Genomic DNA, 27,783 nt, shown 5'->3' with positions numbered 1-27,783 from the left:
ACTTTTTGTAACAGTGAAACTCAGTGAATGAATGAAGTCGGGATATATTATGTGTACTCTGCAGAGGCTGTCAGGCTCGTATTCCTAATTGGGGAAAACCAACAATATAATGCACAAACTCAAAGCTGGCTTTATACTTTTTCTTAAAGGTTCGTGCATCCGCCCAATTACCATTTTTGCCATCTTGGACGTGTGTGAAATTCTTTCATTCAACCAAACCTACTACACAATTGTAATGTAATATTTGCGTATGGATAGGGGGGTGGAAAGAGGAGATGGCCAAACAATTACACATTGAAACTGAAATATTGGATCTTGCAGCGTGCAACATGAACTACACCGACGTTTTCTGAATGCAATGAATGAATAATTCAAATGTTTTGGTTGAAATATTCCTTTACTGCTCACCTTTAACGTGCGTGTCAGTCTTTAAAGGGGTTAAATGAAGGAACGGCAAACATGAGCTGACTTTTCACTTTTGAAAGGTACGAAACGTAAGGTGGCTCACACAGTGATTGAAGTGTAACGACAAAGCACACAATCGCATGACATACACAATCCACAGAAACCACACCAACTGTGTGAGATAAATATATACACAGGAAGTGCCTCCCACTCCATTGCCCCTACTTGCTGTCTCTCTCTCTCTCTCTCTCTCTCTCTCTCTCTCTCTCTCTCTCTCTCTCTCTCTCTCTCTCAACGTTACTCATGGTGGTGTGTTGCTGAGCAGCAGCCAGTCGAGTTTTTCCCCTCGCCGAGCTCACTCTCTCTCATCCTCTGTTCTGACTCTCTCGCACGCGCTCTGCCTCAGCGGACAGACGAGACCTCTCCTCTCTTGTCTTGCTCCTCTTCTTCTCTCCCTCTTATATCATAGCATCCTCTTCCTTCATATTTTTATTTTATTTTTACATTTCTCCCTCTTTCTCCCCACCCCCCCTTCTCTCGTGCCAGGGGCATTAGTGGGGGTCCCAGAGAGAGAGAGTGTGTGTATGTGCGTGAGTGAGTGAGTGTGTGTGTTGGGAGGTTTCGGCATGGAAGCAGTGGCACTGTATACGTTTCGTGCCACAGAGGGTGATGAACTCAGCTTCAACAAGGGAGACTTGCTTAAGGTAAGGGAAATACTTTATTCCACTTTTTTCTATCTATCTATCTATTGATCTATCTATCTATCTATCTATCTATCCATCTATCTATCTATCTATCTATCTATCCATCTATCTATCTATCTATCTATCTATCTATCTATCTATCTATCTATCTATCTATCTATCTATCTATCTATCTATCTATCTATCTATCTATCTATCTATCTATCTATCTATCTATACACAAACATAGAGCACATGGCTCACACACACATGACATACTTCTAGATCAGAACAGACCAACAGATTAACCCTCCCTCTCTCTCTTTCTCTCTCTCCGCTGTAATAATTACAACAATTATAACTTTAGCGTCTACAGCTCTAGACTCTGTGTCCAGGTGCTTCTGCTGCTGACTAAAGAAAGAGCAGTATGAGAAACCAGCCAATAGACGGTCTGAACTTGTATTGAATGGTACAAACATTTTTAATTGAGAAAAGGAATTGGCAGTTAAAACACTGTGCAGGAATATGTTATTTTGAACTTTGAAGTTTAACAAATGTTTGTATAGCATCGTAATGCAAAACACTAGTTTAAAGGAATAGTTATATATATTGGATAATGCACATGTGTTATAGAATCAAGTTGAATCAAGACTTAAAATAAGTCACAAACAGCGCTCTCTTGGGTGAAAGTCCTGTGTTGCTCTTCTAACTATTTAACCTGACTTCCTCCTTTACTCCTGTCATAACTAATACAGCCGCTAGAGGCAGCCCTGCACATCCAAAACTGACGCTAGAGCGGAACGTGGAGCATCATAATTTACCACTGACCAAGTTGCCATATTTGGAGAGTAGGGAGTGCGAACATCCTGAAGAACGATACCACTATCATGAATGCTAAATATGAAGCCAGCGACAGACGTATGTAGGCTCAGTTTATCATAAAGAAACAGATAAACTGGCTTTATCCAATGCTCACAAAACCCACCTACCTGCACATCTAAAGTCCAATAATTAACACATTATATCTCTTTTATTTACACATAAATGTAACTGGCAGAAAAAAAGACTTGATGTGGTATGTTACATGCAGGACTGTTTCTTGGCCGGGGCCAGTAACTTCCTGGAGTTTGCGGTCTGGTGTTTCCTTACACCAAGCTAAGCTAAGCTAACTTGCTGCTGGCCTGTAGCTTCATATTTAGTCAACAGACACGACGGCGGTGTCAATCATTTCATATAACAATCTGTGAAAAAAAGACAATCGAAAGAAAAACAAGTGCATTTTCCAAAATGACAAACCATTGCTTTAAACTAGTCTAGTTTTTGCTATCGGATGCGAAGCAAACTATTTCTGAAAGCTACAGCTGTTGTGTTTTCTCTGATGGATAACAGGCCAAATGCAGTGATAAGATAGTTCCTGTACAGCTGGAAATTACTGTAGTAGAAAATTGTCCCTCTAAGACATCAGCAGTAAACCTCAGTATTAAAGAGAACGAGCTTCTCGACTTACACTATGGCACCAGCTGTTCCAGGGTCATACAGTTCACGGACAAATTCATCCCAGAAGACACAGCATAATCAATTCCTCCACAGGGTTTAGCCTCAGTGGACCAGAGTGCAATGCTGCTGAAGGACACGTTTTACTTGACTCGAGGTAGAAATACATGAGGCAGGTGGAGGGAAAGATCTCATTTACAAAATAACCCATAACATGTATTAGAATGTGTCAAACAGGATAATTATGCATGAGTACTGGAATTTACCTCTAATTGTATGCAGTCGGCTGGTATATTATTCATCCCAGACACACTTACAATATTAGAAAATAGATGAATAAAGCAGCTTCTCATTCCTGCTGTCTGCCAAGGCATTGTTTTGGAGTATCAATGTATGATGCAGCCAAAATGAGGTGGCATTTAGTTTATCTGTTTTGTCAGCGCATTACAGTAAATCAATGATATTCTTTATTTCCTGCAGTATTCATGTGCAGATATCATTCTTTGAGAGTTATTAACCTACCCGTAGATCATAGCGAATAATAAGTTGTTGTCTATGGTGACACAATACTATACTTATCTTGTTGGCTAAGTCACCGTCCTCAAAATGAGCTGGCAACAGTGACACATTTGCTGTGACTAAACTGGGACCAACACTTGTTCAGCTTATGTTCCATTTTTTATTTCTTCCCCTGTGGGATAAACTGCTGTCGTGTTTCAGCCAAACAGCTCCGGTTGAGACTTGGGTCAAACAGTACTTTTAAATAATTCTTCACATCTGTTCATTCCGTCTTGCAGCACCAGATGGCTGATGCTTTACCATATCAACTCAAACAGCGTCACTCTGAGATACTTTCCTTTCAATTCAACTACTTTTCCTGTTTTTGTGTATCATTGTTTTCTTCATGTCCTGTTGTGCAGTGGCCATGTGGAAACAGATCAATCAGGCTGTCTTAAGTGCGGACTTGTGATGAAATTATGAAAATAGCTTCATAGTTAAATAAAAAACAGTAGCGACTATGACAATTTATTTAAAGCTGAAAGACGTTGTGGCAAAACACAAGGGACACAAAAGTAGAGCGCAAGAAACACAAGTTTTTTTAGTTCTCCAAAGCCCAACACATGAATGTAACAATTTGGGGTTGTGAATTGGATTTGTGGAATATGTGACCAACTCTTCTTTAACTGACAAAATCGTAAGGAGATAGTCAGGTGGTGCGCTCAAGAAAAGTGCTAGTTTTTCATTTTGTTCACTTCCATGTGTGACAAAAAAAGACCCAGTCGTTGACTGGCAAGAGTTCTGTTCAGATACTGAAATGTTTTTCCTCATTGCATTTTGGGATTATGGTATGATTGTTATTTCAAGGGTTCATTATGTAATTGTTAAATCCATTAGTATGGTATGGAAGTAGCTACTCTCTAGAAACATATCTACCTATGAATGCATTTCCATTTGTATTCCGAGCAGTATTGACCAATCACGTTTGAGCCGGCTTTGGTTGAATGCAGGTAAAGAAAAGAGCATAAGAGGCGACGACAACGATTTCACTTTTCATTCATCTCTATAAATATATATTTGCATATGAATGCAGATGGATGCAATTTGTACGTAGACATTGTCTATAAACTCCGACTGCATGGTCGTGTCTCAAGTTGCTAATCGGAATGTAAACTATGAGCGGTGCACGGAGAAGGAAAGTCTTGTCCCGGATATCTGCTGGCTAGCAAAAATACTGGCTGTTGTCCCCAGAGGATAAATGGTATTAGTATCAGCAGCATCAGTGTGGGTGGTCATTGATAAACATGCTGTACATATGCTAAACGCACGTCGAGAGGAAAGAAACTGAGCTCAGACTTACTTAGACTGTGTCCTTTCCCAAGAAGAAAATAAACTTCACAAGTATAGTTTGGGATTTGTTGCATGTTGCAGGACTTAAACTTGTTTAACAACTGTTCATTGTTAAAACTAATAAACGATGGGCTTTTGCTTAGAAAAGTTAAAAGTTAAGTCAGCGGGTCACAGAAACAGAGGGATGAATTAAGTGAAGCCTAAATTGGGCGATGTGAATATGTTAGTCCAGCATGTTGTATTAAATACACAAGCGGTTGTTTAAGAGCTTTTCCTTCTTATTCAAATGAAATGTTGTCTGGCCGACATTGAAACGAGCAGCTCTATGAAAGGGCAATCATTCAGTTCTGTGATTGAACAATGATTGATGCTATGTGTAGTAAATCATTCCATAGCCTGCAACACATTTTAAAACGCTTGCACAATTGCACAGTGCAACGATTAAAGTAAGTGGTGCATGAAATGAAGTTCCTAAAGGCAGAGAGGGCACAGGACAACTTTTTTGGCAACCAGGCCACATTGCCAAAGGAGTTTTATCATCCTAGTTGCATTAAAGGATACATTTCGGTTGTTTTAACTGTATGTCGCACTCAGTTTTAATGCCTATAGTTTTGTTTATCTGAGTTTGACTTATAAAACATGAAACACTGTTATAAAAACAAAATCCTAAATGATGAACCTAGAAAATAAGGGTTTTATAAATCATTGCAAACAAAGCAGAGCAAACTGCTTACAATATCAAAACAACAGGGAATGTCACAGCTGGATCAGAATAAAGAAAAATGTCATCAGAACAGAGAAAAACAGCGACAACACCAATGAAACGAGACAGGATAAAACAGGCAAACATTAAAGCAGTTAAACTGAAGCGTATCAGGTGACAGTGTGTCTCTGACAATTAAAGGCTGTCCTCCGCCGTCCTCCTGTGTTTCCAAGCTTGTCTAAAAACAACAGTCAGAACGTAGACGTAGCAATTATGACGGCAGTAAAGGAGCAATTAGGTGACGTAGGATAAAGAGCGACAAAGTCCGCGTAGGGAAGAGGTTGAGTTGGATGAATAAGGTCAAACGAACACAGGATTTTCACCCAGAGACCACTCTTTGTGTGTCATGTGAAACCAACTCATTTTAAGAAACTTAACTCACTTAACTCACTTAACTTAACCGGATCGACTACAAAAATCTCCTGCTCACCTACAAAGCCCTCCACAAACTCGCCCCCACTTATCCTATCTGACCTCCTTCAGAGTATACCCCCTCCCGCTCCCTCCGCTCATCCTCAGCTGGTCTACTGACAATCCCCACATCACGCCTCATCACCATGGGTGCCTGGGCCTTCAGCTGCACTGCTCCCAAGCTCTGGAACTCCATCCCTCCACACATCCCATCCACACATCCACACATCCACACATCCGACAGTCCAAAACTGTTACAATATTCAAGTCCCACCTCAAAACTCACTTATTCAAACTGGCCTACTCTCTGTAGTCTCCATCATCCTGTGTCCTCCCCCCTCTTCTCTTTCTTGCTTTCTTCCTGTCTCTCCACCTTATCGCTGGTTTTGTTTGTCTGCTCTCTCTTCCAATGTCCTGCTGTCTACGTCAGGTACGTAAGGTAATGTTAACCATGAGTTGATGTCTATTGGACTACCTTGCACGTTGAAAAATGACGCTACACGGGTACCTTGTGCATTACAAAGTGACGCCAAGGTGTCCTGACCAAGCGCCCGTGGAAGTCGAGTTGGGATTGAGAACGTGTTGATACTGTCCATCAGATGAAGTCATTTAACATCGCCCATCCCAGTTCGATTGAAAATGTAGATCACACACTTCTGCTGTGTTACGAGCAGCAACATGGGTTAATGCAGTTCAGATCTGTTTGCTGCTCTGTATGTGGCATTTTGATCTTGTGTGCTTTGGAATGAGTTTGAGTCGACAGCCTCGCTTCATGGATGAAAACTACCGTACCGGAATTACGAGAGAGGCCTGGCGAGCAGCGAGCGAGAGAGAAATGATAGTGACCTTTCACCCGATAGTAATACGCTGCGTCAACATCATTATGAGCAATATTTCATCCGTGTGGGTGTGTGTGTGTGTGTGTGTTTGCCCCTAGATCACCAACATGGAGGATGATCCTAACTGGTACACAGCTGAGCTCCACAACAGAAAAGGCTTTGTGCCAAAAAACTACATCAACCTGCGGCCACACGCGTAAGTACACACACACACACACACACACACACACACACACACACACACACACACACACACACACACACACACACACAGACACACACACACACACACGCATGTCTTCAAGCAGATGAATCCGTTTTACACGTCCAGCACTGGTCTATCTAAACAGCTCATCAGTGAGTGTGTGCCGCTCGGAGCGTTTTCTCCTCTGCTTTGGACATCTGCACTCCGGCATAAGGCAGCCTACCCAGAGGAACACACTCACTCGCTGTCTTGCGTAATCACCAATGATACAGCCGTGTGTGTGTGTGTGTGTGTGTGTGTGTGTGTGTGTTTACAGTGAAGCTGCTGGTATACCCTGTATCTCCATCAGATGGTCATACACCAGCTGGGCTCTACTTTGTGCTGTGACAAACACTTAACCGGCAACGCAGCCATTGCAGCGGCTCCCATTAATGAACTGATGCACGGTCCAGTTGGAGCTGCCTAGTTAAGTTTGTGCATAGTGTAAGGAGATGTGCTGTCTGTGAGTGCTTTTCCTCCTCCACATTTCTTCGCATTTCGCCAGAATTCTGACCTCACGACCTCAACCAAGAGAGCCCCGTAATGCGTCCTCCATATTGGATGTGCTTTCCCCTCATTTCCACCATCAATCTGACTGCAGAGCACAGGCCCGTGAAAGCAGAATGTCATTTATGCAAACCTTGCATCCAAACAAACTGCTCTACTAAGCAAAACTAATGAACAAGAAAATAAATGAAAAATGGCACTGTTACTTACGCTGACAACTGAAATCCAGCATTTTGTGATTTGTTTCGTGTGCATATTTAGCAGCGTGTTTAAAAATAACTTCACAAATGTGCTAATTTTACCTTCTCTACTCTCAATCTCTCTGTGTTTCTCTGTCAGCATTGATCTCTACTCTTGTGAGCTGCTTTTATTTGAAGTATCATCACTTCCACTGAAAATACGAACATCAAAAGTTTTTAGATACCAAAAATAAAAGATTTATTAATGTGTGACAAATGTATTGTAGCTGCACAGATCCAAGAGCAACGCAGTTCACAGGCATTAAACAGTGAAAATCGATGACTTCATTCTTTATTTACTTACTTACTCCCTTTGTTCTTTCTTGTTTCCAGCTGGTTTGCCGGCCGTATATCTCGCGGCGTGGCAGAAAGTCGACTAAGACACAGGGAGTGCGGGGCTTTTCTGGTCCGAGAGAGTGAAAGCGCTCCTGGAGAGTTCTCCATGTCCGTCAGGTAGGAGTTAAAGAATTGTTTGTATATAATCTTTTTCTGAGATCTGAATTTCTTAGGTACACCACTTTGACCTTGTATCCTGTTCCCTAGTCATCCTCTTATCACTGCAACATCCCTGTTTCTCCACAGGGATCATTAAAGTTTCATTCTAATGCAATCTAATTCAATTAGCAGATCTATGAAAGCATAATGTATCTGCACATGCATTATGTATCTGCACATGCATTATGCTTTCATAGATCTGCTAATTGAATCAGATTGCATTAGAATGAAACTTTAATGATCCCTGTGGAGAAACAGGGTTGTTGCTGTTGTCCCTTGTTTGATCATTAATATAAGTTTGAGTGTGTGCATGTAGATTTTATGTTGGTGGCAGGGGATCAAAGGAGTAGACAGAGGAGGAGGGTTAGAGGATAAGGTGTGGGGAGGAGGGTAAGAGGATCTGCAACAACCCCTCTGGCCTGATGTGAGCTAATCCTGTCTGGCACACCGCGGCATCTGGAACTGCTGATGGGGCTGATCGCTTGTCTTGTTCGGGGGATGATGGTCAGGGATGCAGCTGAGGCTTGGTGTTGTGCTCCTGGGCTATGAGGATATTGGAGGTTGAGAGTCAGGGTGTGTGTGTGTGTGTGTGTGTGTGTGTGTGTGTGTGTGTGTGTGTGTGTGTGTGTGTGTGTGTGTGTGTGTGTGTGTGTGTGTGTGTGTGTGTGTGTGTGTGTGCTTAATTTTGGCACTTAAGGCCAGACCTGGTAGAAAAGAGTTGGCTCTTCTCTGGGCTGCTGGGGCTGTAGGACAAAATGGCTCAAGTCAGGGGTTAAGTGTTGGATTTGTGGGTTGTTTTGGGCATGACATCTGTCTCCAAGTGGGTTTAGGACAAGCCTTCGGAAGCATTAAGGCAGGAAAGGAAAGGAAGTTGCCTGCATTAAGGGGAATCGAAAGGGAAAATAAGTGGGAAGGAAGGAAGAGAAGGGAGGTGCTGTGTGTAAAACAGGTTTGCCGAGAGGACAAAGAGGATTTTGATGCTACTTGTTTTTTTTTTGGCTGTTTGTTGATTCTCTCTGGCTGTTGTTGCTGGATGGTGGAGCAGCTCGAAAATTGGGTCAGGTGTTGTGTGTGTGTGTGTGTGTGTGTGTGTGTGTGTGTGTGTGTGTGTGGTCCTTGTGTGCTGACAGCTCCCCTGTCAGAGGAGACGTCCTGACAGCAGTAACTGTGAAAACTTCAGCCCTGGCTCAGCTCGGCCCGGCTTTGACATCAGTCCGTGAAATTCAGATCCACTTTCACAGCCATGAATGGAGCCAAAAGTAGTATAGGGTTTAAATATAAATGAGTAATGTTCTCATTGAAATGCACATCTCAGGGTCAGTTTCACGTCCATTTATGACCTCGGCCGAGGAGGTTATGTTTTATGTTGGTTTGTCTGTCTGTCAGCAGGATTACAGAAAGAGTTCTGGCCAGATTTGTATGAAACTTGTTGAAAGGGTGAACCACGAGCCAAGAAATAACCCATGAAATTTTGGAGCGGATCCGAATGGCACGGCATGGATACACGCATTATTTTTCACTTATGGAAATGGCCTTGGCAGAGGTCAGCCCTCTCCAAGTGCCTTATAGTTATAACTTGGATAATTTGGTTGTGATAAAACATTTTAATTGTCACTTTAAAGTCAAGGAGAGGTGTCGTGCTTCATTCGCACAGACTATAATTGCACCGTTAAATCACCTTAGTATTGCATCGTGGAAGTATTTCATGGTGTTAAAGGTCTATGCGTGAGGATGTTAGGATTGGGTGTCAGTATGACGTTGCGGTGATACATAAATCTATTACTACAAAATGATTTGTCCTAAACATTCAACCCCTGTTACATCTTTGTGTTCATTTCTGATGTAATGAACCATCAAAAAGCTGTTAATGGGTAATTGAACAGAGCGGCCTTGTTTTTCAATCCAATCCAATTATGAGATGTGCACTCTGGGAACTGGGCCATCGCCAGCGGTTTTTAGAAATACGGAGGTCAAGGTGACAAAAAACAACTTTCAGATAATCAGGGAATTAAAAGCTTTATTCAACCAAAGAAGAAGCATTATTCTCTCAAGTCGTTAAGGAACACTTAATCCTCGACTTTAATCACCAAATTTGAAGATACAATGTTTTCATTGGACGGCAATTAAATTAAATGGCTCTTTTAATTACTCATGCTTTTATTTGTAGGCCTAAATATATCGAGTGTACAAAAATACTGGAGCTAGCCTATACAATATCCCATAATGTAGAATACATTATATAATACATAATACATATACAGGTTTCTAAAACCTGAAAGTTCTCAACAGTGATTCTGACAAAAAAAAGGTTTTTGTGTGTGAGATTTACTGTCGGACAGGCTGGAGGGGTGTTGTTTAAGAAGACTTTCTGAAAGGTGGTTGTGAAGAAAGCATATGTGGCTGGGGACTAGCTTCAGACTATGCTAGTGAAACTGTCCCAATGGGTTATTTAGTAGATTATTTTTGGAAAGTGGAGCAAAGTGATGGCAACCTAGACGTTTATAGAGAGATGAGGAATCCATTTTGCTGAGCTGGGCTCTCCCACAATGCTGTCATAAAGAGCTGAGGTATCAACATAGTTAAAAGGCTGCATGTAGTATTCCTGTTTGTTTGTTGGTGGGGTATTTTACTCTAGCTGACAAGGGACATAACTTTCACTTCCTCGTTCACACTCCACCTACACGTAAAAGTCACACATGAACGTAACAACTGTAGGAACTGTGTCTCAGTGAGTTATCAAAAGACACGCTAGGAAATCAGTAACTGAAGCAGACGGTGCACGTGGGGTGAGAGCGGATACACTCGAGCATAAATACGACATGATATCTGAAGCTGCAACCTTTAGTTATTTTAGTTGTGTGGGCATTGTGTGTATCAAAAGGCTTGGGCTACTTCATCTCGTACAAAATGTTTTTTTTGTATATATTCTTAGTCAAACTGTAAAAGCAGACGTCACTTTGTTTTTGATTGCTTCATGTCTCGTCGTGTGAAAAAGCTCAAGGTCTCACCACAGCTCAGCGCTTCTGATACTTTGTTATTTGAACAGTATGTTGGTCAGCCCACACACACACACACACACACACACGCACACACACACACACACACGCACAAACACACGCACACACACTTTATTCTGATCTGGTTTGTCTGAACCAAATGTCTGTCAACAACTCAGATATTATTTGAAACGTCTGGTTCTTGGCCTTATGTCCACTTTAAGTCAATATTTTCAGTCACAGTATTTATCCTCCCGGCCGCCTAAAAGCACTCTTAAATGTGGAATAAAGTGCATCTGCTGGCTGGAAATGTCTTGCACTTGCCCATTAAAACAGACTGAGATGTTTCTCTATTGTTTGTGGCATTTCAGCGTGGATGCCACCACTTTTTGACATGGCCCTCAGATATCACTCATGCTGCCAGTGGCTGATGGCTCATACAGCAAAGTGCTGACTTGTCATTAGTCATCATTAGTCTCCTATCGGGGTCATTACTCCAAAGAGGAACCATAAAGGGAACTAAACCCTTTAGGTTATGCTCATTTGTACAGCTACATAATCTTCTGGGAGCTTTAAGTAACACATTGCAGGTTCAATATGCCATTTGAGAACAAATATATATATAATATATATATATATATATATATATATATATATATATATATATATATATATATATATATATATAATATATGAAATTCTCCTTTGAGTTGTGTTCTTGCTTTATGCACCTCAAAGCCACAGAAGAAATATTCCTATTTCTGGTGGAGAGTCAGACTTAACACCACTCTAATTTATAAGCTTAGCTTAGCACAAAGACTGGAAGCATCTATCCTGGCTCTGTCTAAAGGTTAAAATATTTACTGATTAACATGCTGTATCTTGTTTGTTACCTTTGGACAGAACCAGGCTAACTGTTTCACACTGTTTCCAGTCTTCAGTGCAAAGCTAAGCTAACCGGCTGCTGGCTGTAGCTTTTTATTCCCCGTACATACATGAGAGTGGTATCGCTCTTATCATCTAACTCTCAGAAAGGGTGATAGAGGGTTTGGAAATATCCCTGATAAAGACATCTTTGGCAAAATAGTAGTAAACAGTTATTTCTATTGTATTGTTTTTGGAACCAAAAGAAAGGGGCACTGGTTTTCTTTTTCTCAATTGTCCATTTTGGCTTTCACAGCTTAGACCACAGCTCAGTGGCACCAATTGAATACCACAGTTCAGTGACCAAAAGACGATTGAGAGAGACTTGAGGGAGACAGAGATATAAATGCTGAGAGAAATAGAGAGAAGAGGGTAGAATATAAAGAGAGATGGAGAGAGACAGAAGGAAAGAGCAAGCAGGGACTGCAGATAAAATAGACAGTAGAAGGAAAAGCTTATGGCGGATGAAGGGGGGGGTGCATGATTTCACTTTTTTATTTCTGTGTTTTCTCATGTTGACAGTGGAGCTGAAATATGACCGGCCAGTCTTCTGGGAAATAAAACCTCCAGACGGTCTCCTCTTTTCTTTTCTCGATCTTTACTCTATCCTTCCTTTTTGCTCTGTCTTTGCTCTCTGTCCCTCTTTTCATTTATCATAAATGCACAATTTATTTTAGCCTTAAAGGTCCACGTGTTCATTTAACATACTTTAGTTTGAGTCTACAGTAGGCTTACTATGGTCATGCTACCAACTTAAAGGAATAGTTTGACAATTTAGAAAATACTCTTATGTGTTGATTTATTTGCTGAGAACTAGATGAGCCCATGAGTGTATAGGCTAAATAAAAAGCTACAGCCAGCAGCAGGTTAGCTTAGCTTAGCACAAAGACTGGAAACAGAGAACTCAACAAGCCTAACTCTTGGCAAGAATGCAAAAAAGCCTAAATCATAAAATGTCAAACTATTCTTTCAGCAGCCTACAACATGTGTAAACTCTCTTTCACAGAGTTGGCATGAAAACAATGATAAAATATTAGAATTGCTAACTAGCTAACCCAAATCCCTATAGGCTGGTTTGGCTAGTCTGAACCTGGGAGTTATTTTAGCAAGATAGGTAAAGTATAAAATTATAATTTCGCAACATTGAACAAGACTGCAAAAGTGTTTAACTCGTATACAATGTTTCTCCTCTCTTAAGTAATTTACCTCTGTAGTAGTTTAAGACTAGCCGAAGGGTTTGTTAGCATAACGTTGCTTAGCTAGAAAAGACGTGACTGTTGAGTGACTTTCATATAACTACTTGAAAGGAGACTCTTCCTGCTCCTCTTAGGCCTGTATCATCTCTGTGTGAAAGGCTCCTTATTGAACCGTCGACACATTTTCGCCGTAGTTGCCTCCACCGAACACATTTTATCTTCCTCTTCCCCTCATTGGCTCCATCTCAGACACCCTCTCACACACTTCCTCCCTCTCTCTTCATCCATTGATCAAAACAGGTGATGAGGAAAATGTTTTGATTCTGCAAGAGGAGCCTGACGGTCTTGGTTGACACACTTTTACAAAATCACACATACAGTACACACGCGATGTGATGCACGAGGTAACGGATACGCACATGTAAACACTGATTTAATGGGTCATTTGCAGCAAGCACAGGTGATGACGCACACTCTGATAACTTCTTGACACGACCATCAGTTACCGACACACACACACACACGCACACACACACACACAAACACACACACACACACACACACGCACACAGGCAGTCACAGAGTTAAATTGACAGCTTGAGGTGTCAGCGTGGCTGTGTGAAGTATTCCAGACATCTGCAGCGGTTTAGAAACTGAACAGCAGATTAGAGAAGGGGGGTTGGCAGAATGAGAGACAGAGAGAGAAAAGAGAAGTGAGACTAGATTGATGGAGAGAAAGTCGAGAGAAAAGATGGACGGATGTCCTTCGCGCGTCTTGAATTGTGCTGCCGCAGAGTAAAAGTTTCTTAAATAACTTCTGTCTTACAGTATCTCTCGCTCTGTGCGCTGTATCGCTACATCTATTTCATTTTCTTTCTTTCAATCGTTCTCATTCTCTCTCTTAATCTCTCTCTCTCACCCGTTTCCTTTTAGTTGGAAAAAGAAAATAATCTCTCTATCGCTGTGGGCCTTAATTACACTGGATCAGGGAGATGAGAGGGCACTTGGAGAGTGTGTGTGTGTGTGTGTGTGTGTGTGTGTGTGTGTGTGTGTGTGTGTGTGTGTGTGTGTGTGAGAGAGAGAGTTTGTGATCAAGTTGAGACAGATGCTGTCTGTGTTATGCACACTGGTTCTCTGATGTCTCTGGGTAATAATTAATAAAGATGTCATCAACCTAACACTGAAATAACTGCAACATTACATCTGCTTTTTCTCCTCATTTTCTTTCCTCTTTAAAGGGTTTTTGTATTTTCACTTTTACAGGAATGCTGGTCATTTTTCATATCAATTAGAGTTTGTACTCACCACAATGTGCGTGTTGCCCTCTAGCCAGTGATCCTAATGATGTAAACAAATGGCAATATGAGCAAAAGTCGATTGCAGTTTGTGAAAATACTCTCATTACCTCTCCATTGTTCATCTGACCTTATAGTACCGTGTAGGAGGAGGTGTGGCAGTTGAGATTGTTGCTTATGTTTGCCAGCTTGTAGTTTGGATTTAACATGTTTTGTGTCTTTTTTTATTACAATTGTTTTCTGTCTGGTTTGTCTTTACATTTTTTAAGTGCATTCGTTTACTCTAGTGGCACAGAAGCAGAGTAGCTTTTTGCACCGCAGGGCAAATTGAGCGTAAAGATGTGATGTTGTAGTATAAGTGTTGCTCAATAAATATTTCAAGTGATTCTGGTCAGCTGTACAGAGCCGCTGCAGGAATCAGATTTATATTCTCTGCTGACACAACTCGTAGAACTGATATGCAAAAATCAAGACAATATATTCAATGTCTCAAATAAAGTTTAACTCATAGGTACCCAACATTCCCTACCATTACAGTCTCTGTAATAAAGTGCTCTCATAGGCACATGTTATATCTGGAGTTTATGTTATGTCTTGTACAATAATACCTCTAGTTGCCGGAGTTACTTGTGCAGTTTCAATGTAATTCCTTCATATATTAACTGCTATCAGTTTGACAGAGATCTATGCATAATCTGAAAAAAACTGTGTGTGAAAACCGATTTGTACAAACTTGAAAGCTGCCATAAATACATCCAGTCGTTCTAACATTTTCTGTCATCTGCTTGGCATTGTGCATTGAGGGAGATTTCATATCAGTGTTTCTGTGTGTGTGGCTGCCTGCATTATGTTATCCTTACTGTCAATCAGATGGAAACCTCTGAATGAAATGGAAATAGTCCTAATCCCCTGATAAAAAAAAGGTGTCTTCAAATGTGACATGTTTTTTGATCTGGATCAGGTTTGTGAGTCAGGACAACAATTTGTTTGTACCAAAACAAATAAAAACTAGTTATTTACTATCAAATGTTGGACATGGCATTGCTACTATTACATAATGGCAGCAGGAAATGTAAACTCGATGTGGCGAACCGGCTCAAGCACAACTTAAAAGAATGTCTTGTTTCCTCTTTCCTTCCTTCTTAGTGTCTGGTGTGTTGCATTCTATGTGACATTGTTGTGAATCCCCTAAAGGGAAAGTCCTTGCCCTGTCTACATCCTGTCTTTAATCTCCACCTCCACACAATCTAAATTCTCTTTAAAATTATTGTCATTCGCTCGCCTATAGAGCGCTGCCCCCGGTACCGATGCTTTGTCTCAATCACACAAACAGCTGCATGGCTGCTGGCAGTAACAAAGCCCGAACAGTAGGGCGCAGCAGATGGCGTCAGACAACTGGGGACAGTGACGGGGGCTGATAGAGATCATTCAGATCACAACTTTGTGTGTGTGTGTGTCAGTGGAGAGATACAGCTGAATCAAGAAAGGCCATGGAGAGCAGATAACAATTTGAAATGCGATAGGGAGGGAAAAGTTCGATAGAAGTCAAGATAATAGAGAAGAGATGAATACAGACCCAAAGGCAAAAGAAAAGACACCACTGCTGCTCACACAGAATTGATCAAAGTCTACAAAGGCTGGTACAGTGTCAAACCAAAAATAAGTTTTACATTTGGCTTGAATTGTGGGTTTCAACTAAAAATCATCCTCTATTCTTTTTTTGTTTGTTTCATAATCGTTCGGGAGACTGAGGGGTGAAAAAAGGTAAACGAGGACACAGAGGGTGAAACGGAGAGGCAGGCGGAGAAAGAAGGGCAGGGTGGAGGTGTTAGCTGAATGCCATGCAGTCATCGGGGAGTCAGCCCTGCTCGTTTAAAAGCTTGGCGTCAGAACAGAGAAAGGAATTTTGTCTGAAACAAGCCGATGCTCATTTACTTTCTCCGAGCTTGGAGAAGTGCCAGTCAGACTAGATAGACGAGGAGTTCGGGGAGGTTAAATCACAAGAGCTATATTGTGTTTATTCTAAAGCAAGGGAGTGTTGTTTACCGTAAGAATCTGCAATATTTTAATAGACACCAATGTTGCCACCATCTAAAAAATGATAATGTTCACATTCTCTGAACGCTGTTGTTTTTAAGGAGAGTTCATTATCATGAGCCTTACACTCACACCTACTAATGTGATGTGTTTAGAAATATGGGGGAGTTGCATTGACTTTCGCTGCATATTGGATGCAGTTATATAACCGTATGATCATGGTGAGGTGTCCAGTTTCTAAAGATAAGCTGGCAAGTTACTTAGCAACCGCCACAGAGCAGGATAGGGGAGCAGGTATGATTGCCAACAGATACCGGCCAAACTCTTTTAATCATAACAACAAGGCGTGCACTCCAACACTGTGGTTATGTGTGCCATTGGATTTATCATTATTTTTCTTTCAGCTCCACTAATATGTTTTGTACTTCTATCAAACCTGTATTTGTCAAAATGTGACATGAAATGAATACATTACAGCGTGTGAAAAATGATTCACATTGAAATCATCTGCTTTGCACAGAACCACCCAGACCACCCACGTAAATGTCATTTAAATTCAAAAATATTACTCACACACGCCGAAGAGAGACTCCACTATTAATCGCCTCCAATCTCTACTAATTATATTGATTTAGAATGAGCATAAATGTGGGTTTCTCTTCATCAATGTGGTTAAATGTGTCTGTTCTTGTATTGCTGCAGTGATGTCTCATCACCTGAGTTTCCACTATGGACTTGATGTAATTGGTTAAAATGTTTTAATTGAAATAAACCTAAAATAGGGATTAAGTGCTGACTAAAGCACTGCAATGAATGCATGCCAGCCCCAACAGCTGACAGCTGTGGAGCTAAAGGGGCGGTAGGTAGGTATCGCTACTAGAAGCTACATCACGTACACCCAATGTGATCTCATGGGGAGGTGTGCAGCTCGGGAGATGGAGCAGGTCGTCCATTAATCCGCGTGTTGAAGTGTCCTTGGGCAAGATACCAAACGCCAAATTAGTGTGCAAGTGTGTGAATGAGCATTAGATTAAATGATGAGATTAGCAGTTTGGCACCTTGCCATCAGCGTATGAATGTGTGTGTGTGTGTGCTACTTTTAAGAACACGTTGCATGTCATGTTTACGCATTTGAAGCTTTCATTTGTCACTTTACGATGTTTTTCATTCGTCACATACGGGGCACAGATTGAAACGCGTGGTTAACGTTGTGAATTCAAACAAAGCTACGGTCTCCTGGGTGAAAGTCATGTGTTTCTTCTTAACTATCCACCCATATGTTGTTCAATTCACTTTGAGAGGAAATGGCTGATGCAATGGCAGAATCATATTTTATTTTACATGGTCATAAAGTTTCTTATGAGGCTGAAGCAGGACCAAGGACTTTTTATTTTAAGTATTAAGTATTAATCGTCATTCCAAACCAACCCTCGACAGATTCTCAATTAAGAAGAGAAATTCATTTAAATTTCTGACTGTGTTTGTTTTTGCAGTTATGGGGACCATGTTCAGCATTTCAAGGTGCTGCAGGATCGCTGCTGTCAGTACTACGTGTGGGACGAGCTCTTCTCCTCTCTCAACGAGCTGGTGGAGTTCTACCATAGCAACAGCATCGCTAAGGAGAGGACGGTCTTTCTGAGAGACCCCGAGCACTTCGCCAGGGTGAGCATGTGACTCCTTATGGCCAAACCTCTGCTTGTTTTTGTTTTTTTACCAATGCAGTCACAGGATTTAACAGGATTTTAACATCACTGATTCATTTTCATCAATTGTTCCTCCCTAAGAAAATATTCTGTCATTTTATAATTGTAATTAGAGGAACATTTTGTTATTTCTGTTTTGAATTAAGAAAAATTTGTTTTCTTACTTCATATTATTCACACAACAGATCAGCATGAAGCTCAATCTCCTCCCTAAACCATTTAAAACCAACGAAACAGGAAGCAGCATATGAGTGTGCTGTGGTGTTCATATTTCATTTTGCAGTGTTCGAGGCATAACCAGTTTGTCTTGACAGCTATGGGAACAGTCTATGTGTTGGTAAAACTTCTGGAGCTGTGACTGGCAGCAGGGTTTGACGTAGAGGTGCAGCTCGTAATGAAAGATCACAGGACCGGAGAAGAACCAGATCAGTCATCTTAGGCACCGAGCCAGAGGGAGGGAGAACCGCAGCACTAAAGAAAACACATTTTTTTTGTAGGCAATTATTTACATAAGTCATGATTGAGTCAAGTTTGGACAGAACATTTCTTTACTTAGTTGCATGTAGACCACTTTCCCTTTGTACTTCAGACACCTAACGAGCCAGGTTGAGGTTTTAACTCTCATCTTCCCCATTTATAACCTATTCAAGTCAAGCCAAAGCAATTTTGTTTATATAGCCCAATATTATAACACTGGCTCAAGGTGCTTTACAATCTGTACAGCATACAACACCTGCTGTCCTGTTCTTAATGTCCTGTACTTTGTATTTAAGGTGAATTAACTGTAGCTTAAGGCCCATTACCAAAAGGCGTGTCCCAAATGTCTGTTAGGTTTAGTGAGAGAACATCTAAATGACAAGTAGTTCCCATGATGGTGTCACCATGGGAGAAGCTGTTGTTGCTGCTTATTGTTTAGTCATTATGCAGACAGGCTCACGTTGCATCGTAAGTATTCCTGGGAGTGGCAGACGAGCCACGCCCGCAGGCGAACCCGCTCGCCGCAGAGGGACATGATCCATAGCGATCATGACAGCACAACATGTTCGTGTCACTGTAACACAAGCCGAGTGCTAATACTCATCACATCATGTTCGCTCGTGCAGCCCGGCACCTGAGAATAGACGACCATTCATTAGGGAACTGAACATGCAGCATTGATGACTGAGAGCAGATACATGTGAAGTGATATTAGGATTTACAATATGCAGGTAGACTCATGTTGCGACTATGGCATCTAGAGACATAGTCTACCGGCCTATTGTGAATCTGGACGGCAATATCGGTCGGGCGGTCACCACTTTGGTCCCGGCTGAAATATCTCAACAACTACTTGACGGATCGCAACAAAATTGTGTTCAGACATTCACGGTCCCCAGAGGATAAACCCTTCACTTCTGGTGATCCTCTGATTTTTTGTTTTTGTGCGGCACGACAAGGTTGACTTTTGTAGTTTTGAGTGAAATACCTGAACAAACTGTAGAGATGAAATGTGGTCCCTTATCAGGATGACTTCTATGGATTTTGTATCTTGTGATTACACAGAATGAAAGAGCATTTTGCATTTTTTTGTTGCTGCAAAAAAAAAGTAAAACATAATTATCTCCATGCATAAGCCTGTGGCGAGATAATGTGTGTGTGTGTGTGTGTGTGTGTGTGTGTGTGTGTGTGTGTGTGTGTGTATGTGTGTGTGTGTGTGTGTGTGTGTGTGTGTGTGTGTGTGTGTGTGTGTGTGTGAGTGTGTGTGTGTGTGTGTTTATCTGTTTGTCTGTCCTCAGCTAATCTCACATCCTACTGGATGAGCCTAATACTTTTTGTGCTCCTTTATGACTCTTTGCTCAAGGACCTCTCTTGGTTGTGGTGATTCACAATTGTTTGAAAAACCTAATTTATTGACTGTTTTTTTTACCGTCATTGACTTCTGCATTTCTGACAATCAGCTTGGCTACAAACAAGCTTTACCTTGTCAGTTGAAAGCAACACTGTTGCCTTTGTCATGGCTCAAAAAAACACATCCATAGAAAAGTTATAATCCACTACAGTTAGGCACAATACGAGATGAATAAATCTGTTTTCGTTATCTTCGCTGCCATCTTGACTGTAAGGGGTGTGGGAGGGACAATTGAGTGAGAACGAATCTTCTTTGTTTGGGAGAGGAGAGCGAGACACACTTGGTGGATATCTGCAATCTACCGAGTGCGCTTTTCTAGTTTACTATGCACCGGAGATTTCTTTTCCCAGGGACAGACTGACAAGTAACTTTGCAATAGAGTGCAGAGAGAGTCTCATGTACGCTCATACTCTCATTCCTGTGACCTATTAAGTTTTTTATCATACATATTCATTATTGTATTGCTCATAAGTATGAGTATGAGATGAGATGATTTCTAGCATATTCAAGTGAAAGGACAGCATGTGATAGGTTACATTACTCGTTAGTGCTGCATCCCGTCACGTGTGGCGACTAACCCGTGCCTTGACTATACTGCTTCATTTCGCTGGGAAATCAAACATTGCACCAAACATTGCATGCAGTGCGGCGATAGTTTAAGTTCTTAAGATAGCCAGTCACTGCTGCTTTGTGCTATTTCGAAGAAGATCAGACAGGAAGTGAGGAGTTTACAGGCTAATGCTGTTAATAGAACTAAACTGAGGCAGGAAAAAAACACAGAAACATACTTGCACATACATCCTGCTGTGTTGGTATTTCAGGTATGCTGGCAAGGCCGCACATTCAAATTCTAAAAAACTGCATTTAAAGACATGAAAAAAAAAAAGAACGCATAGATCAATAGGTTTATGATTTCAATAGCAACATATCAATATTTTCATGCACCCACATTCTCAGTGCAAGCCTACTGAAGATGTGATTGGTTGTTGAGCCGTCTGAATCGTATGTTCTTTAGAGTTCATTAGCACAAAGCCGCTTCTCGTGTTCAATAACAGCCGGCCTCATATACCTAAACAGTCTCATGCATGTTTCTAAATCACCGGGGGACGTTGCACAGTCCTCCGAACAAATGCAAGTGGAGCAGGTGCGAGTTAAGAATTTAGCTTCGGGGCGTTACGATGGTAGTTAAACGGGAGATGAAGACAGCCGTCCCATGAGAAGATAAAAAAGAAAACACAGTATGACCTAAATACTGTCGCAATCTAAATCTCTTTACCGTGAGAAACTGAAACATGGAAACAACACCAGCTCTTTCTGAGCATTTATGCTTTTCTAATATGCAAACAGTATAACTGTAGGTCTTCTGCTCTCCGCTGGTGTCGTGACCTCTACATACAGTGACGGTTGCATAATAAGAATAATTGCTCATAATGCCACTATCGTTCATCTATCGAACTCTTTTCCTGTTTTATAGGCAGTTATCGCTGTTGTAAAGCAGATTTAAAACCATGACAGAATGTTTACGCTCGTTAATTTCACTGCTATTTTATACTTGTATTCTCTCCATTACATTGTAATGTGATGCCGTACCAAGTTAGCCAATGTGCCCTGCATTCTTGATGAATTATTAGGTATTAGCAGTCATTGGTGTCTCTTCATAACATATTTAAATGGCTGCTGTTCCTCTTTAACGATGGCAGAATGGTACTCTGCACGGCTGCTGTACAGATGTATCCGTTGCGATCCATCTGATCTTTGTGCTGCTAATGCTCCGTTACAGTTATAACACTCAACATTAAATATGCTGGAAATTATGTTTTAAATGTGCTTTTAATGCTTTGCAATTTACCTAACAGTTACAAAGTGAAAGGGGAAACATATACAGTGTCAGTCCATTGAAGACTTCACAGCAACATTTGGAAAACAATTGCAGCTGTTCAGTGTAAGGGACATTTATTTTTAGCAGATTTTATAAATTGTATTTCCTATTCCCATCTTATTTGATGATATTTTTTCTCATCATCATATGACGTGATAAGTCCCAGGTCAGTCCCTTTGTGGAAGCTCTTGTCCACAGTCAGGGATAAGGATGACAGAGAGGAGGTGTAGTGTCACACACACAGCTTTATTCTCACACAGGTAAGGGTATATCACAGGCACAGCTGACAGGTCGCTCTCCTGTCTGTCGCTCTGCTGTCCAGGCTGCGCTGCGTCGTGGCTGAAGAAGCGTCTCTGTCTTCTCTGGAACCCAGCCTACTGCAAGAGAACAGAACCAGGCCATCACCAGTGCATTTATTATGTGACTGATTACCTGATTCTGTTCAGCTGTCTGGCCTCCAGCTGGGACACTCCTGTCTCTCCCCAGCAGCCGGCGCCCTAACCACACCCCACTGCCACACCCTTATACAGGTTATTTTGGCATGTGATAAGGGTTGCGTGCCAAGTGGGCCTTGTTCACATACAGGACAATCCTAAAAGCATTGTGTATCCATTATTGGGTTGCAAATATTGTAATGTGAAGTTGGACTTATATACTTTACTCGGTTACTTTTTCTAGGTCAGATATAGAATTCTTGTATCATTCCAACATTAGCATGTGCGCTGTGACTCTTCTTTTACTGTAGGTCACCATGTTGCTTCAGTCATGACCTTGAGGTAATGTGTATCTGCATCACAACATGCCCCGTGGCTGAGGGTGGCGTGCTGAAGGTGCCGTGTTTACCTGCATGGCTTTGTAGCCTTAGAAAAAAATCTGCCATTCCGCATCAGCTCACAGAGGCTTAGTCATACCTGCATATCTGCAGCCTTGTTTCCTCTGCAACTGTTTTAATGAGAGTTTTAAGGTGTAAACTGCAAATGTTATGTCTTTCTATTTTAACAATACAAACAGACAATGATTAGCAACAACAAAGTTGTATGTAGTTATGTCACAACCTATTGCTTTGTAGCGCTGCACGTCTTGTGCTACTAATTTAGACATATTTTGGTCTCAGGTTTTCACCTGGATATGCAGCCTTTCTTTTAAACGTGTCATCTTTAGTCTTGCAGCGGAGAAAAGAGAACAAAGAGACAAGATCATACAAACTCCATCCTACCTTTTCTTCATTATCTTAAGCTTTATAGATTATCACGGTCATCAGCAAGACAGTAGTCTCCGTTCCGCTGTAGGTAGGTCTGCAAATGAAAAATACATTAGACGTTACACATCACATTCAGTTTGGATCCCAAATCTGTCATTTTATATAAAAATCATGGTCAGCTGGTCTTCAATATGTGGGGCTTCATTTTGGCCTTCGGCATCAACAAAAGTCCAACGCCCACTGAATGTTTCTCACTGAGGAAGCTCTACAAACTCTACAACTTACACAGATTATACTGCCAGAAAGAAAAGCAGTTCTTTTTTAAGATACAGACCTTCTCTCGCCTCATACATTATACCTCAATTCCCGCATAGTTATCAAGCAATTCCTTTCCGTGTCTTCGCAACCTTGTATCTAAAATATTAATTGTATTCCCATTTCTTCAGTTACCAGCACACCATTTCATCTTCACTTCACACTTGACACTAACGGCACAAAAACACTAGGAAAAACTAGTTTGTGCATCACTCCCTTAAGACCTTTTTTTATTAAATCAATGCATGAAAACAGGGTTATAGATGTTGCTATGAATGTTTCATGAAAATATTGCCTTTTTAAAATATTGTCCACACTGTCTCTCTCTTTTAGTGTTTGACTCTATGGGTCAGTTTCACAGACAGATTGTGCTTTAATCTGATGCGTCCGGCGCTTTTTGTGTTCGTCTAATTGTGCGGTTGGTCCTTCCAAACTAAGTCCTCTGACATCTGCTCACTACAGGTCCCTAGATCGCTTCTTATCTCGCCATGGCAGGGTTGGAAATAATTCTCAGTTTTTCTTTTTTCATTTCTTCCCCCCAACATATCCCTAAAGTCCACGTGTCCTGAAGCTTTCTCTTCAAACAGAAAGCCTGTTCATGCAAAACCTCAACCTCTTAACATTGTCATACCCTGTGTGTGTGTGTGTGTGTGTGTGTGTGTGTGTGTGTGTGTGTGTGTGTGTGTGTGTGTGTGTGTGTGTGTGTGCGTGTTTGGAGACAAATTGTAAAGCTGTAGTTCGTTGACGCTTCAGAGAAATCAGTTCCACTGTCAGCGTCCACTAAAGAGGACGTTGATCACAAGGCAGCCGAGCGTGAACTGATACGGACGGAGCATATTTCTCTTTCCAAACCGTCCCTTCTCACGAGCTGCCGTGGAAAAATGAATGGGTTTTCCCTGTGCTGTCACACACACATGAACACACACACACACATACGCACATGAGCAGAGACAGGCCTGCAAACACATGTTCGCTCACACCCAAATACACAGGAAAGAAGTCTTCAACAAGAAGTCTAGACGAGATCAGCAAAACAATAAAGGAAAAAAATCCATGAGGATCTTATAGATTTGTGGGATTGACAGATTGTGTTTGTGTCTCTTGATCCTAATCCTGCTGTCTGGTTGCCTTGCTCTAAATAAAACAAAGCAATCCAGCCCAGAATTGCAACACACACACACACACACACACACACACACACACACACACACACACACACACACACACACATAAAGAAATACGATATTGGTATTATTTCCAGTCTGTCAGCTCGCACCCAGTTCATTTACCTTTATCTGTGTTGGAGTGCAGCTGACAGCTGAGGGGTTAGGTAAATTCAAGATGCGCTTTTCTTAAAATAGCTGTTTTTTTTTCTGCTACTCTTAAACTGCTTTTACTTCACGAGTCAACAGAGATCAGAGGAGGACGGCTATCGGGGGAGAAGAAAGACTCTACTTTTGTGAACTCAAAGAAAAACACAGTGGGGCCGAGAGGCTCAGAATCTGCAGGTTCAATTCAAAGCAATTCACCTCGAATGGCCGTAAAAATATCCCACTTTTAACAGACTGCTGGGGTTTTTATTTTATATCTAAGATGAATCAGTAGAAATTATTATCAGTCATCACAGAATATTCACTTCTATATATTCCTCTTGTGTCTGTGTGCTGCTGTTTGGCTCAGACATGTTTCATGTAATGGACTAACTGACCATGATATGGCTAAATAAATGTTAAATGAAAGATATAAATAAAATATGGTTGTGCTTCAAAAGAAAAAAAGAGCGCATCATTTATTAAATGGACACAATGTCACTTAACCTGAATACAGCGGCTGTGTTTGCAAAATCTGTGAAGAATAATGATGATATAAGATGCACATGTGTTTGGTAAATTCTAAGATTAGGCATCTATTTTTCTCTTTGATAAGGTATGTAAGGGAATTACATACAGCAAATAAAAGTTAAGTTCGTCAAAGAAATGTATTAAGCTGATTTCAAACACTACTCTTTATTTCCACTTACTTCAATATACTCTCAAATTCTTTCACAAACTCTGAACGTTTTTAGTTTTTAGTTTTTTGCTAATATTAGCTAGGAACATGGCTTTCGCCGACTGAGTAGAGAAGTGTGTGAAGATCTGGGGTACTGATGAACTTTCTAAATCTACATCCTCATGCTGTGTGTGTGTGACAGGGAGGGTTGAGAAAGAGTTCGAGGAGATGCAGTTAGATGAGATGATCGATACCGCTCTCATGTCTGTACAGTAAATATGAAGCTACAGCCGGCAGCTGGTTAGCTTAGCACAAAGACTGGAAAACCAAAATGACTTTTCACTTAAGTTCAGACTAATTCAATCAGAATCTCTTATTATAGTCTACAAAGTACAAAGAGTAGTATTCAATTGTGGGGTTTTTTGGCCTGGTAACAGTCTACAACAAAGGGATTGGGAACCAGTAGATGCTTTTTATATGTTCCATCACATTGTGCTGCATGAAACAGAAGTATGTGTTGTTCCCCTTTAAGTAAAGAGTTGTGAAGCAAAGTCTTCCCTAACTCTCTCTCTCTTTCTTTCCTTTCTCCCCACAGCGTCCCCATCACGCCCACGCTCTCTTCGACTTCACTCCCCACCATCCATCCCAGCTACGCTTCCTGCGCGGAGATGTCATCGAACTCATGGACTGCTCCGATTCGCTGCGCTGGAGGGGCCGTTGCCACGGACACGTGGGATACTTCCCCCCGGAGTACGTCCAGCCCATTTACCACTGCCAATGACCTGACGCGTCATAAAACACATCCATTCCCACGGGTTCATCAAGGAGCCGCCCCGACCCAGCCCCTCACACCGCTCCCCTGCTGTGCACTTGCCCATTCACTTTTGAAAGACTGACGTGACCGATGTGATGCCCCCCGTCAATCACAAGCCTTGCCCAATCAGCTGCTACAAGCTCATCAATCACTTCCGCCTCATCCCACAACTCTGCTTACTCTTTAATCATGTACAAAGTAAAAGAAGATATGGACCTATACACTGTGGAGAACTCACATACACACACAGACGGACAATCCTTCGCACACATCTCCAGGCATAATCATCATTTATAAGTGCTTATCAGCACCGGTGCAGGCTTAATATAAGCAACACGCACACCTGAGGAGGAAGGAAACAAGTGTGTGGCCCATGGAAGGATGTAAGTGAATGGCGAGGTGTTCCTCCGCTGAATATGAGTCAGGGTTTGCTCCCGTATTTTGCCGCCGTTCCCGTAAAGAGATCCGCTGAGCTGAGCAGAGACACAGAGAGTCATTGTGTTGTGAATATTTGGGCCAGACACTCTGAGGATACTGACAAAGCAGATTCCTCTGTCGCTGGGCGGGTGTGTGTGTGTGTGTGTGTGTGTGTGTGTGTGTGTGTGTGTGTGTGTGTGTGTGTGTGTGTGTGTGTATAATGTGGGTCTGAACACATGTATGTTTATTGTGTGCTAAGGGAAAGTGAATGCATGTGTGTATGAGTTTGTGTGTGTGCAGCTCTGTGCATCAGTAACGGTTACTGCGTTAAAGTGAGCAGACGACACTTTGTATTAAATTACACAGCTTAAAATGTACTATGCTCAACTCGATTCATGAATAATTTGTTTGTTTGTTTCCATGTATTTATTCTTATTCATGTGTAATCTTAGAATACATATATTACAAGTGAGAAAAAAACATTGTGAAAAAGTTTTGTTTCTGTTGCAACAAATAGGTTAAGAAAAACACATTTTATGTGATTTACAGTGAGAACTTGGACCGATCTTCTGTAATATGTAATGACACATCATTTAAATAAAGTGAAAACATTTACCTCTTTAAGCTTGAAGCTTGGACATTATTGTTCAATAACATTTAAATCACTGTGAAGAATGTGTATATTGAAATGTAATACAAACATACGAGTGTACACAACATACCATCAAATGATGAGTCACTGTTGTGCTTTGTTGATGCAGTTCGTCTGCACTTTGAGTTGCACTTACTTTGTAGTCTAGTAGTAATAATGCACCAAATATGGCGACGTTAGAATAATGGCTTCTTGGATTCTTGAGTGTTTCTATTCTATCGAGCTAATCTGCCCAGTCATGGTGAACTGGAGCTGGAGATCGCACCGAAAAAAAGGAAAAGCGTGCCTGGATTTGTCCGTCATGCTGGCTTCAATAGAATTTAATAGGAAAAGAAGTTTAGTGTGACCGCACAAGGTGCCCACCACTGTGCACTTCATTAAGAACAGTCAAAATATTTTCAATTCATCTGCTAGTGACAGAAAATGAATCAATACTTATTTGAATAACTCTTGCTGGTCCCAGCGTCCCTGCTCTCTGCTCAACATCATCGTTAATTACAACAACTTTCTTTATTTTGGGAAAAAAACGCAATTTGCAGAAATCCCCTC

General features: G+C 41.3%; 1 protein-coding gene across 3 annotated transcripts in view; it reads left to right on the top strand.

Moving 5' to 3' along the window:
- Positions 1-732: 732 nt before the first annotated feature.
- Positions 733-27,783, top strand: part of grapa (GRB2 related adaptor protein a) — a 27,759-nt gene continuing 708 nt past the window's right edge. The window contains exons 1-5 of one of the 3 annotated variants that reach the window (XR_003832626.1): positions 733-1,109; positions 6,542-6,639; positions 7,767-7,886; positions 17,870-18,038; positions 25,947-26,797. Coding sequence is in view for 2 of the 3 variants with exons in the window: in XM_029437340.1 (XP_029293200.1) it covers positions 1,032-1,109; positions 6,542-6,639; positions 7,767-7,886; positions 17,870-18,038; positions 25,947-26,132 (651 nt within the window). In the remaining variant the exon portion in view is untranslated. Of the gene's footprint in view, positions 1,110-6,541; positions 6,640-6,964; positions 7,114-7,766; positions 7,887-17,869; positions 18,039-25,946; positions 27,204-27,783 lie in introns of those variants that run through there. The other 2 variants (XM_029437340.1, XM_029437342.1) reach the window with 2 other exon arrangements.

This window comes from Cottoperca gobio, chromosome 8, assembly GCF_900634415.1.
Source record: "Cottoperca gobio chromosome 8, fCotGob3.1, whole genome shotgun sequence".
NCBI classification, from domain to species: domain Eukaryota; kingdom Metazoa; phylum Chordata; class Actinopteri; order Perciformes; family Bovichtidae; genus Cottoperca; species Cottoperca gobio.
Note: the sequence above shows the minus strand (reverse complement) of the source record. Positions and strands in the feature narration are given on the sequence as shown.